The 13,724-nt window shown below is 41.1% G+C and overlaps 1 protein-coding gene across 1 annotated transcript in view; it reads right to left on the bottom strand.

Annotated features, from left to right (window-relative positions):
• Positions 1–13,724, bottom strand: part of DOCK6 (dedicator of cytokinesis 6) — a 360,578-nt gene that overhangs the window by 157,853 nt on the left and 189,001 nt on the right. The window contains 3 exon segments of the mRNA XM_053717880.1: positions 10,576–10,714; positions 11,492–11,562; positions 11,809–11,926. Coding sequence (XP_053573855.1) covers positions 10,576–10,714; positions 11,492–11,562; positions 11,809–11,926 — 328 coding nt within the window.

The raw sequence follows: 13,724 nt of genomic DNA, 5'->3' as shown, positions 1-13,724 counted from the left end.
CCTGAAGAAAAGGCAAAATCCGGGAAATCCTCACCCTGCTCCAGGAGAACCCCTTAGATTCACACCAATAAAGATATTTATGCCATATCTTAAGGTAAATCTTGCGAATAACCTGTTTTCAAGCCTGAATCATAGTTTCAATGACCACTTCAGAAAAACCACGCCTAGACAGAACTAGACATTCAATCTCGAAGCAGTTAGTTTCAGAGAATCAAGGTTTGGATGGAGGAAAGGACCCTGAAGTAGAAGGTCTTTCCACTGAGGTAACCACCAAGGAGGTAGAGATGACACCCTTACCAGATCCGCGAACCAGATCTTGCGAAGCCATGCAGGAGCTATTATTAATACCGATGTTCTCCTGTTTGATACGAGCAATGACTCGTGGAAGAAGAGCAAACGGAGGAAAGAGATAAGCCAGAGAAAACTTCCAAGGAACCGCTAGAGCATCTACCAGAACGGCCTGAGGATCTCTTGACCTTGAACCGTACTTTTGAACCTTGGCGTTTTGGCGGGACGCCATCAGGTCCAACTCTGGAACCCCCCACTTGAGGGATATCTGAGAGAACACTTCCTGATGGAAGGCCCACTCCCGGGGATTAAAGGTCTGTCTGCTCAGAAAATCTGCTTCCCAGTTCTCCACTCCTGGAATGTGGATGGCAGATAGAAGACAATCGTGGGATTTCACCTTTTGCAGAATGCGAGTCACCTCCTTCATGGCTAAGGATTGGAATCTGATAAACCGGACCAACGACAGTTGAGGCCACACTGATAGGGCATTGAAGATAGCTCTCAATTCCAATATGTTTATGGGAAGAGAGGGCTCTTCCTGAGACCACAGGCCCTGAGCCTTTAGAGGACCTCAAACAGCACCCCAGCCTGACAGGCTGGCGTCCGTAGTCAAAATTTCGCAGGAATGTCTCAGAAAACAAGAGACAGATGTTCATGTAACACCCACCACGAGAGAGTCTCTTGTAAGAGGGTCCAGATTTATCCTCTGAGATAAATCCGAATGATCTCCGTTCCATTGACGGAGCATAAAAAGTTGCAGCGGTCGAAGATGGAACCGGTCAAAAGGAAAGATGTCCATGGATGCAACCATCAGACCAATCACCTCCATGCATTGAGCCACAGATGGACGAAAAGCAGACTGGAGAGAAAGGCAGAGAGCAAGAATTTTGGTTTTTCTTACCTTCGTCAGGAAAATCTTCATGGACAGGGAACCTATTATAGTCCATAGGAAACACAATTTGGTAGATGGAACTAAACTTTTTTTTCCAAATTTACCTTCCACTGTGGGAACGTAGAAAAGACAACAGCATCTCTTTATGAGATTGGGCTAGTTGAAAAGTAGACACCTGAACCAAGATGTCATCTAGATAAGGCCCCACAGAAATTCCCTGGGATTTAATCACAGCCAATAGCGCCCCCAGAACCTTTGTGAATATTCTGGGAGCCGTGGCCAGACCAAAAGGAAGTGCAACAAATTGGAAGTTCTTGTCCAGAAAAGCAAACCTCAGATACTGATGGTGTTCCCTGTGAATGGGAACATGAAGGTATATGTCCTTCAGGTCTATGGTCACCTACCAAAGGAAGAATGGAACAAATAGTTTCCATCTTATAGCGCTGCGGAATCTGTTGGTGCTCTACAAATAACCGATAATAATAATAATAATCTTGAAGGACGGAACCCTGAGGAATTTGTTGAGACACTTGAGGTCTAGAATGGGCAGAAAAGTTCCCTCCATTTTGGGAGCCACAAATAGATTTGAATAGAATCATAGACCATGTTCTTTTAGTGGGACAGGAACAATAATTCCCAGAGAGTATATGTCTTTTACACAGTTTAAGAAGGCCTCCTTCTTTATTTGGTTTGAGGATAGTCTTGACAGGAGCAATCTGCCCCTTGGAGGGCAAGACTTGAATCCCATTCTGTAACCCTGGGATACTATGTCCACCACCCAAGGGTCTGGGACATCGCGTATCCAGGCTTGAGTAAAAAAGAGAAAGCCTGCCCCCACCTGATCCACGCTGTAATTGGAGACGGAACCTTCATGCTGATTTAGAGTCAGCAGAAGGCTTCTTGTTTTGTTTTCCCTTGTTCCAGGGCTGGTTGGATTTCCAAGTGGATTTCCGTAATCTCTGAAATGATCTCCGCTAGACCAGGTCCAAACAGAGTCTTTCCCTTATAAGGTAAAAAAAAAAAAAGAGAAGAGACATCAGCCGACCAAGATTTTAACCACAGAGCACTGCAGGCTAGAACCATGAAGCTAGACATTTTAGCTCCCAGACTACTTATCTGCATATTGGCATCACAGATAATGGTATTGGGCAATTTGAGAGCTTTGATCCTATCTTGGATCTCCTCTACAGTAGCAATACTCGCTGCAGGTTGCCACTGTAACCCTTGATGGAGGCACATCTTTTTTAAGTAAGCCTCTAAGTTTCTTGTCCATTGGGTCCTTAAAAGAGGAACTATCTTCTATAGGAATGGTAGTTCCTATAGAGTAGAAATAGCTCCTTCTACTTTAGGAACAGTGCGCCATGAGTCACGAATAGAGTCAGCAACAGGAAACATCTAATTAAAAACAGGGGAAGGGGAAAAAGGTACACCTGGCTTATCCCATTCCTTGGTAATAATTTCAGATATCTTCCTTGGGACAGGAAAAACCTCCTCAGAAGATGGGGAATCATAAACTCTATACAATTTAGAAGACTTTGTGGGGTTGACAGCAACCAAAGGTTCAGAGTCGTCTAAAGTAGCTAAAACCTCCTTCAATAGTAACCGGAGGTGTTCAAGCTTAAATCTAAAATTAACCTCTTCAGTTTCTGAAGATTTTTCTGCTAAGGTGTCAGTCTGAGATCTCACCTTCAGAAGCTACTGAAGTATTCTCCTCATCAGACATCTGAGAAAGAGTGGCTAATGCAGGCCTAGAGTCAGAAGCCTTACTATCAGGCAGATGTTTAGATTTTCTCTTACGCTTACCCGATGAAGGGAAAGCTGACAAAGCCGCTATTACTGCAGAAGAAATCTGAGAAGCAAAATCCCCGAGTAAATAAACACTCCCAGGTGGATGAGAGGACACAGAAGGCACAGTATGAGAAACAATTAAAGGGATACTGAACCCAATTTTTTTCTTTTGTGATTCAGATAGAGCATGAAATTTTAAGCAACTTTTTAATTTACTCCTATAATCAAATTGTCTTCATTCTCTTGGTATCTTTACTTGAAATGCAAGAATGTAAGTTTAGATGCCGGCCCATTTTTGAACAACCTGGGTTGTTCTTGCTGATTGGTGGATAAATTCATCTACCATTAGAAAAGTGCTATCCAGAGTCTGAACCAAAAAAAAAAAAGCCTAGATGCCTTCTTTTTCAAATAAATATAGCAAGAGAACGAAGAAAAATTGATAATAGGAGTAAATTAGAAAGTTGCTTAAAATTGCATGCTCTATCTGAATCACAAAAGAAAAAAATTGGGTTCAGTGTCCCTTTAAGGCTTGGGAGGTCTGAGGAGAAAGCTGAGGCATGTCACCCACAGCAGTATCCTGAGAGACACTTGGCTCAGAAGGGAGAATTTTTTCTTTACATTTTAAAGTTTTTGCTAAACATGAGGAACAAAACTGCATAGGTAGGGTAATCTGGTTGTCTAAATAAAGCAAACATCTATCCATAGAGATAGGCTGATCCTGTTCTGCATCCATAGCTTAAATTACAGGTCCACTAGCAATGCCCAATAAAACAGAATTTATGTTTACCTGATAAATTACTTTCTCCAACGGTGTGTCCGGTCCACGGCGTCATCCTTACTTGTGGGATATTCTCTTCCCCAACAGGAAATGGCAAAGAGCCCAGCAAAGCTGGTCACATGATCCCTCCTAGGCTCCGCCTACCCCAGTCATTCGACCGACGTTAAGGAGGAATATTTGCATAGGAGAAACCATATGTTACCGTGGTGACTGTAGTTAAAGAAAATAAATTATCAGACCTGATGAAAAAAACCAGGGCGGGCCGTGGACCGGACACACCGTTGGAGAAAGTAATTTATCAGGTAAACATAAATTCTGTTTTCTCCAACATAGGTGTGTCCGGTCCACGGCGTCATCCTTACTTGTGGGAACCAATACCAAAGCTTTAGGACACGGATGAAGGGAGGGAGCAAATCAGGTCACCTAAACGGAAGGCACCACGGCTTGCAAAACCTTTCTCCCAAAAATAGCCTCAGAAGAAGCAAAAGTATCAAATTTGTAAAATTTAGAAAAAGTGTGCAGTGAAGACCAAGTCGCTGCCTTACATATCTGATCAACAGAAGCCTCGTTCTTGAAGGCCCATGTGGAAGCCACAGCCCTAGTGGAGTGAGCTGTGATTCTTTCAGGAGGCTGCCGTCCGGCAGTCTCATAAGCCAATCGGATAATGCTTTTAATCCAGAAGGAGAGAGAGGTAGAAGTTGCTTTTTGACCTCTCCGTTTACCAGAATAAACAACAAACAAAGACAAAGTTTGTCTGAAATCCTTAGTAGCTGCTAAGTAAAATTTGAGAGCACGAACTACATCCAAGTTGTGCAACAAACGTTCCTTCTTTGAAACTGGATTAGGACACAAAGAAGGCACAACTATCTCCTGGTTAATGTTTTTGTTAGAAACAACTTTTGGAAGAAAACCAGGTTTAGTACGCAAAACCACCTTATCTGCATGGAACACCAGATAAGGAGAAGAACACTGCAGAGCAGATAATTCTGAAACTCTTCTAGCAGAAGAAATTGCAACCAAAAACAAAACTTTCCAAGATAATAACTTAATATCAACGGAATGTAAGGGTTCAAACGGAACCCCCTGAAGAACTGAAAGAACTAGGTTGAGACTCCAAGGAGGAGTCAAAATTTTGTAAACAGGCTTGATTCTAACCAGAGCCTGAACAAAGGCTAGAACATCTGGCACAGCTGCCAGCTTTTTGTGAAGTAACACAGACAAGGCAGAAATCTGTCCCATCAAGGAACTTGCAGATAAGCCTTTTTCCGATCCTTCTCGAAGGAAGGATAGACTCTTAGGAATCTTAACCTTGTCCCAAGGGAATCCTGCAGATTCACACCAACAGATATACCAAATTATGTGGTAATTTTTCTGGTTACAGGCTTTCAGGCCTGAACAAGAGTATTAATAACAGAAACTGAGAATCAAGCGTTCAATCTCCAAGCAGTCAGCTGGAGTGGTTCGAACGGACCTAGAACAAGAAGGTCTCTCAAAGGTAGCTTCCATGGTGGAGCCGATGACATATTCACCAGATCTGCATACCAAGTCCTGCGTGGCCACGCAGGAGCTATCAAAATCACCGACGCCCTCTCCTGATTGATCCTGGCTACCAGCCTGGGGATGAGAGGAAACGGCAGGAACACATAAGCTAGTTTGAAGGTCCAAGGTGCTACTAGTGCATCCACTAGAGCCGCCTTGGGATCCCTGGATCTGTACCCGTAGTAAGGAACTCTGAAGTTCTGACGAGAGGCCATCAGATCCATGTCTGGAATGCCCCACGGTTGAGTGACTTGGGCAAAGATTTCCGGATGGAGTTCCCACTCCCCCGGATGCAATGTCTGACGACTCAGAAAATCCGCTTCCCAATTTTCCACTCCTGGGATGTGGATAGCAGACAGGTGGCAGGAGTGAGACTCCGCCCATAGAATGATTTTGGTCACTTCTTCCATCGCTAGGGAGCTCCTTGTTCCCCCCTGATGGTTGATGTATGAACTTGGCCCTCGCTAGCTGAGGCCAAGCTTTGAGAGCATTGAATATCGCTCTCAGTTCCAGAATATTTATCGGTAGAAGAGATTCTACCCGAGACCAAAGACCCTGAGCTTTCAGGGATCCCCAGACCGCGCCCCAGCCCATCAGACTGGCGTCGGTCGTGACAATGACCCACTCTGGTCTGCGGAAGGTCATCCCTTGTGACAGGTTGTCCAGGGACAGCCACCAACGGAATGAGTCTCTGGTCCTCTGATTTACTTGTATCTTCGGAGACAAGTCTGAATAGTCCCCATTCCACTGACTGAGAATGAACAGTTGTAATGGTCTTAGATGAATGCGCACAAAAGGAACTATGTCCATTGCCGCTACCATCAAACCTATCACTTCCATGCACTGCGCTATGGAAGGAAGAGGAACGGAATGAAGTATCCGACAAGAGTCTAGAAGTTTTGTTTTTCTGGCTTCTGTCAGAAAAATCCTCATTTCTAAGGAGTCTATTATAGTTCCCAAGAAGGGAACCCTCGTTGACGGAGATAGAGAACTCTTTTCCACGTTCACTTTCCATCCGTGAGATCTGAGAAAGGCCAGGACAATGTCCGTGTGAGCCTTTACTTGAGGAAGGGACGACGCTCGAATCAGAATGTCGTCCAAGTAAGGTACTACAGCAATGCCCCTTGGTCTTAGCACCGCCAGAAGGGACCCTAGTACCTATGAGAAAATCCTAGGAGCAGTGGCTAATCCGAAAGAAAATGCCACGAACTGGAAATGCTTGTCCAGGAATGCAAACCTTAGGAACCGATGATGTTCCTTGTGGATAGGAATATGTAGATACGCATCCTTGAAATCCACCTTGGTCATGAATTGACCTTCCTGGATGGAAGGAAGAAGTGTTCGAATGGTTTCCATCTTGAACGATGGAACCTTGAGAAACTTGTTCAAGATCTTGAGATCTAAGATTGGTCTGAACGTTCCCTCTTTTTTGGGAACTATGAACAGATTGGAGTAGAACCCCATCCCTTGTTCTCCTAATGGAACAGGATGAATCACTCCCATTTTTAGCAGGTCTTCTACCCAATGTAAGAATGCCTGTCTTCTTATGTGGTCTGAAGACAACTGAGACCTGTGGAACCTCCCCCTTGGAGGAAGCCCCTTGAACTCCAGAGAATAACCTTGGGAGACTATTTCTAGCGCCCAAGGATCCAGAACATCTCTTTCCCAAGCCTGAGCGAAGAGAGAGAGTCTGCCCCCCACCAGATCCGGTCCCGGATCGGGGGCCCGCATTTCATGCTGTCTTGGTAGCAGTGGCAGGTTTCTTGAATAATAAAAACTACAGTTAAACACTAAAAAACTCTAAGCCATCTCCGTGGAGATGTTGCCTGTACAACGGCAAAGAGAATGACTGGGGTAGGCGGAGCCTAGGAGGGATCATGTGACCAGCTTTGCTGGGCTCTTTGCCATTTCCTGTTGGGGAAGAGAATATCCCACAAGTAAGGATGACGCCGTGGACCGGACACACCTATGTTGGAGAAATAAATCTTATTAAAAACTAAATTTTAATCAAATTTTAATTTTTAATCCTACAGTTAAATATTAAACACTTGTATTGAAGTCAAATATATATATATATATATATATATATATATATATATATATATATATATAATTTTGAAAAACTGCCTCAGTTGCCTGAGGATCCTACTGGCCAGAAAAAAACATCCCACTAGTAAGAGCAACTCTCTAGTAGTGAATTCTCTCCTCTGGTAATCTGGTGAGCTGATAAAAAGAGCCGATACAAAAGACTTTCAAGACGAGTCAAAGACGGCTGCACAATACACTCTCCAACCGCTCCGCAAAAGTGGAAATGCGGTCGTCACGTGAGCGGGATAAACAGAAAAAAACTGCATCATACAAAATTACACATCTCTAAAAAGAGCGCAAAGAAACTTGCAGTTTAAAAAACGACTAAAATATAAAGACTGTTAATAAAACTGTTTAATATAAGCTCCAACAATGAAAAAGATATACATAAGCCTCTAAACCTAGAAGCATTCTAAATATGAGAAAATAGAAGAGCGCAGACACGATTCAAGTGTAGATCTCCAAACTTTATTTATAGCCACACGCTATATATATATATATATATATATATATATATATATATATATATATATATATATATATATATATATAAAAGTATCCACAACAAGTGCACTCACTATATATATATATATATATATATATATATATATATATATATATAAGTATCCACAACAAGTGCACTCACTGTGACTTAAGGCATCCGCCGGGGTGCTGCATAGAAAACATATGGTAATATCAATGAACCCCAAAAGGTAGAGAAAATGCTTCACTCTCCGGTCTTAGCAAAGTTCCTTTATTAGGTATCCAGCATCAATCAGAAAATCCCCCAAACGTTTCGATACCAGTTGGTATCTTTGTCAATGGGCAATCAAAACATATTTATCCCAAAAAGAAGGTTCCTAAAACCTTCTTTTTGGGATAAATATGTTTTGATTGCCCATTGACAAAGATACCAACTGGTATCGAAACGTTTGGGGGATTTTCTGATTGATGCTGGATACCTAATAAAGGAACTTTGCTAAGACCGGAGAGTGAAGCATTTTCTCTACCTTTTGGGGTTGATTGATATTACTATATATATATACGAAATTTAAAAGCACATCAAGAATAAAATCCCCTCGTGGTCAGTGTTCCAAACGGATGTATGTTTAGTCAGTCAATGTCCATAAAGTAATACACAAATGTACTAACCATTCCTAGTGGGGATATAAATAAAGGCCCTCAGCTCTTCCGTGTATGAGTTCCTACCAATGATGCACGTATACCATGTGATACCGGAACTCTTACGGCGGCCTCCCAGGGTCAAAATTCAAAGTAGCTACTGTCTGTTCTACGCGTTTCGTCCCTAGTCGGAGGGACTTTGTCAAGAACTGTCTACTATCTGTGTTCATGCTCCTTTATAGCGGGTTACACAGATTATTAGACCAATTAAAATTCATTATAGTGTGTAACCCGCTATAAAGGAGCATGAACAGAGATAGTAGACAGTTCTTGACAAAGTCCCTCCGACTAGGGATTTTCATAACAGTACCTTAACATTATTGACTATTTTGCGTTTCTCTCTTTTTGCTACCTTTGTGGTTGTCAAAAAAGTATGTATTTTTAAAACCTAGAAGCATACTTGTATAGTAGGTAACTAATAAAGTAAATCATTTATCGTTAACCCATTAAATCCCCTGGCCAAGTGAACTCCCCATATTTGAGTCTCATACTATATAAAAATACTCAAATGCGATGTCCTTAATATGAATGAGAAGGGATACAATATACATGTCATGATCAGAGCCATAACTCAGAGGGCCACTTATAGATAAGACTGACATAAATGATATATATAAATTGTGTGTGTGTATATATTCATTACATTATGGTAGAGATAAAAGTCTGAGATTAAGATACTCCATTTCATAGAAGTAGGAGCCATGGAATTATTGCATAGACAATTAGCACATCTAAACAAGTATCCCTGCTTGCTTTTTCCCAAAAACACTCTGTATACATTGTTACCAATGCACCAGAGAACTCTGGGTAAGATATGCAAATTAAATATTCAATATCTCATGCTTTTTGCTCCTAGTACTGTGTTTAAGCCACAGGAAACTCCATGTCCCATTTTTTCCATCTACCTCTATGGAGGGGCCTCAACTGGGCCAAATAGTACAGTGCCTACCCCTACAACTGGGATAGTCCCTGGTTCTACCTGGATGTGTGCAAGTTTGTAAGGGAGCACCATCTGGAGGGAGTTAAGCCTGACCTATGGACTCCTAAGGTGATCTACAAGGCAATGAAAAGTAAGGACTTACTAGAGACTATTCTTGGGCTGCCTTCCCAGAAAGCCAAAACTATCTGGAGGAATGCTGCTTCAAAGAGACTCACCAACAGGCAAAAGGGCACTGCGTGGATAGCCATTCAGGGGGCCTCCACCTCAGGTCTTTCATGCATGCAAAAATACTTTGCAGGTACAGATACGGCTTCCGTGGTTATGTTGCAGAAGAAACCGCTTTGCATATATTCTATAAATGCCTTTTTGCCAGGGTTTGTTGAGTTAGAGAGTGAGCTCAGAGACTCTGTACCGAGACAACACTTGTCTATGCACTCAGCACTCTATTGACTGTTCCCGGGCACACACACTATGGATGCTATAAATGATGCATGGTGCTTGATGTGCTGTGTCAAAGACTCTTTGGGGTTTGCCAGAAACCATCTGATCGTGAAGAATAAAGGGTAACTACTTGGGACTACCGCTGGTTTATTCATAGGCCTGAGGAGGAGAACTAAACACCCTCTTGCCCCTTCATTCTTTGGCCCCAGCCGCATCTCATAACATCCCTTAGTCTTCTCACTGCTGTTGCTCAGACCATACATCCCCAGCCCCACTATCATCCCCCCACAACAGATGGTTTTCTAATGTGCAAACGAAAGGATTTACTATGCAAAATGATTGTATGAACAAAGTTGAAAAGCTTTGTATTACACTGTTTTCATAATAATGTAATATAAATACGTATGTTAAAGCTTTGTACTGTGCCACTCTTATTTAACTGTGCTGTGTCACAGTACATTGTTGAAAGAACATTGTTATGATTGTAATTTATATCATTTATGTATATAATAAAGATGTTTTTATATAGTTATTCATTTAGATGTGGCCATCAGCGCTCCTAAAGTATTGCTGTGTAGCCATCACTGCCTTAGGATTTATCATGGAAGTGCTTTCTATATAGAATTGAGTGTCTCTCACCGTGTATCCCGCTGGGGTCTCAACTCCAGGGGTCTGGTTTTGTCTACAGCTCACATGGTAGAAAGTGAAGAGAAGGTGATGATTTTCAGTTACATTCCCTGGAATTTTCATTTTAAATTCTTCATAGAACTCAGGAGATCTGGGAACAATGCAGCGGAGAAGGAAGTAGGATTAATAAACAAACATTGGTTTAATTTGGATACTTAGTAAATGTATTGACAGTTGGACAAATGTGCTTAATGGTGAAATAATAGGCAAGACGTTCTATCATGTGTATGAAAGAGCATCAACTGAATATATTTTAAAGTTTCATCAAGCAAAATTGTTTTATGTAAAATTGATTTCTATATGGTGCAATGGATACTGCCTTATACAATGAAATGATCATTGGTTGATAAGGACAGCTCACACATTTCTACATTTCTAATAAGAACAAGCCTTTATCAGGCTTAAAAGGGACATTAAACCACATTAAACCCCAAATTATTCTTTTATGATTCAGATAGAGAATACATTTTTAACCACCATTCCAATTTACTTCTATTATCTAATTTTGTTTCATTCTTTAGATATCCTTTGCTGAAGAAATAGCAATGTACTTGGGTGAGCCAATCACACGAGGCATCTACGTGCAGCCACCAATCAGCAGCTACTGAGCCTATCTAGATATGCTTTTCAGCAAAGGATATCAAGAGAATGAAGCAAATTAGATAATAGAAGTAAATTAGAAAGTTGATTAAAATTCCATGCTCTATCTAAATTATGAAAGTTTTTTTTTTGGATTTCATGTCCCTTTAATAATTAGAAATGTATGGGCAGGGGAACAAAGAAAAAGAAGGAGATAACTGTGGGCAGTGGAAAGCACATGAAAGAGTATCTGGATGAGCAGAGAGGTATTGGATGCTGCGGCACCTACTTGTTATGATAAACCACTGATGTGTACCCATCCGTGGAGAACTCACTGCAGCTGGACTTCCCGAAGATGACCTGTCACAGTGAATATTACCAATTACACACATTGTCCAAAGAGAAAGTCTCTCAGATAAACCTGCTTATCTATATTCATCTTCTGAAAAAGCGGTTCTTTTATTCTGCAATTTCCTAAAACAATTCTCAGTCTGATTTCTCTTATCCTCACTATACTTCCCTCCTCTCCACTTATCAGCCCCAAGCTGTTTTTATTTCTCTGGTCTCTCTTTACTCTTGATTTGCCCAATTCTTTTTCTTTCTCACCGGCAAAACTTGATTAGGGTCCTCCCCGGCCATGTACTGAACTTTCACTGTGATATTCCTCATTGATCCCTGGCGACTGCTGAAGTTCAGGCTTCGCGGGTATACAAACAGGAGATTTCTATGGAAAGAGATGGGTAGTTATTTAACTTGTCCTATTACTGGGTTACACAGCTAGCAGGGGAAAATGTGGCACGTAATTTACCCCTCCATAAACAGATATATACAAAAGATCTCAGATAAGGAGGTAGTCAGCAGAGGCTTAGATACAAGGTAATCACAGAGGTAAAAAGTATATTTATATAACAGTGTTGGTTATGCAAAACTGGAGAATGGAAATTAAAGGAATTATCTATCTTTTTAAACAATAACATTTTTGGTGTTTACTATCCCTTTAATTTTAGCTTTAGTGTAGAGATTACACTCCCACCCCCTGATCCCTCCCAAACAGCTCTTTTTCTTAGTTTTTGCCTGCAGTGCAGAGAACCTCCTCAACCCTCGCACCTCCCTGGTCCCTTCAATAGCTCTTTAACCCTGCCACTAATTGCGGCCATCTTTAGTACTGGCAGCTGTCTGTCAGTACCTATATATATATATATATATATATATATAATATTTTTCATTTATTTATTTTTTTCCCTGTAGTGTAGTGGTCCCCCACTGGTCTATCATTAGCTAGGGCCCCCCACCCTACCTTTGTTTCTGTAGTATAGCTTCCTGCAGCTAGGACGTAAATATACGTTATGTGGTACGATGAGCTTCTTGCCGCATGGTGTATATGTACATCCAATTTAGTTAAGGGGTTAAAGGGACAGTCTAGTCAAAATTAAACTTCCAATTTACTTTTAATCACCAAATTTGCTATGTTCTCTTGGTATTTGTTGAAAGTTAAACCTAGGTAATCTCATGTGCTAATTTCTAAGCCCTTGAAAGCCGCCTCTTATCTCAGTGCATTTTGACAGTTTTCATAGCAAAACACCGCTAGTTCATGTGCGCCATATAAAGAACATTGTGCTCCGGTAGAGTTATTTATGAGTCGGCACTGATTGACTAAAATGCAACTCTGTCAAAAGAACTGAGATAAGGGGGCAGTCTGCAGATGCTTAGATACAAAGTAATCACAGAGGTAAAAAGTGTATTAATATAAGTGTTGATTATGCAAAACTGGGGAATGGGTAATAAAGGGATTTTCTATCTTTTTAAACAATAAAAAGTTTCAAGTAGACTGTCCCTTTAAGAAAAAACACATTTGCACCTGGAAATTGCGAGTGTACATGCACATGGTGTGTCTGCTTCTCCCAGCGTGATAAAATGAGAAATATAAAAACAAGCTGAGAAAACTAGTCTGTCACTTATACTCAGTTACATCGAGGGTATTGAGCTATAGGACATCATTGCTTTCCCACCCACTAACAGGAAGGAGCTATGGGACATGGAGTCTGTCACTCCCACAACAGGACGACACTCTAGTAGTTTAAGAACTCAGAGACAATTTAAATTAATTAAGAAAGTGGAATTTCTTGAGAAATGTTCCTCGCTAAAAGTTATGGGACTCTTTGGATCTTAAATGACAGTTCTGTCCCAAAGCCTAACAGAGGGTGAGATCATAATTAAACGAGGAATAAAAGTCAAAACTAAAATGTGCATGAGAACATTTCAATTTTGAATAGAACCATTTTTCAATATACTTGTCTTTGCAGTACAGAGATAAACTCCTTGAAAAAGCCTCTCGTCTATTTTTCTCTTATCTCGTCTGCTGTGGACAGCTAGGGACAGATATATTGCAAAGAATATTTTACTATGCATAATTAAATGCTTTATGGGGAATTAGTCTAGTGCTTTAACTATTCCATACAAACATGGGCAGCAAATGCCTCTTAAAAGGGATTGAAACTTGCATAAATCAGATAGAGCCTGTA

Source organism: Bombina bombina, chromosome 6 (genome assembly GCF_027579735.1).
Source record: "Bombina bombina isolate aBomBom1 chromosome 6, aBomBom1.pri, whole genome shotgun sequence".
Classification (NCBI taxonomy): domain Eukaryota; kingdom Metazoa; phylum Chordata; class Amphibia; order Anura; family Bombinatoridae; genus Bombina; species Bombina bombina.
This window is presented reverse-complemented; position numbering and strand designations above follow the sequence as displayed.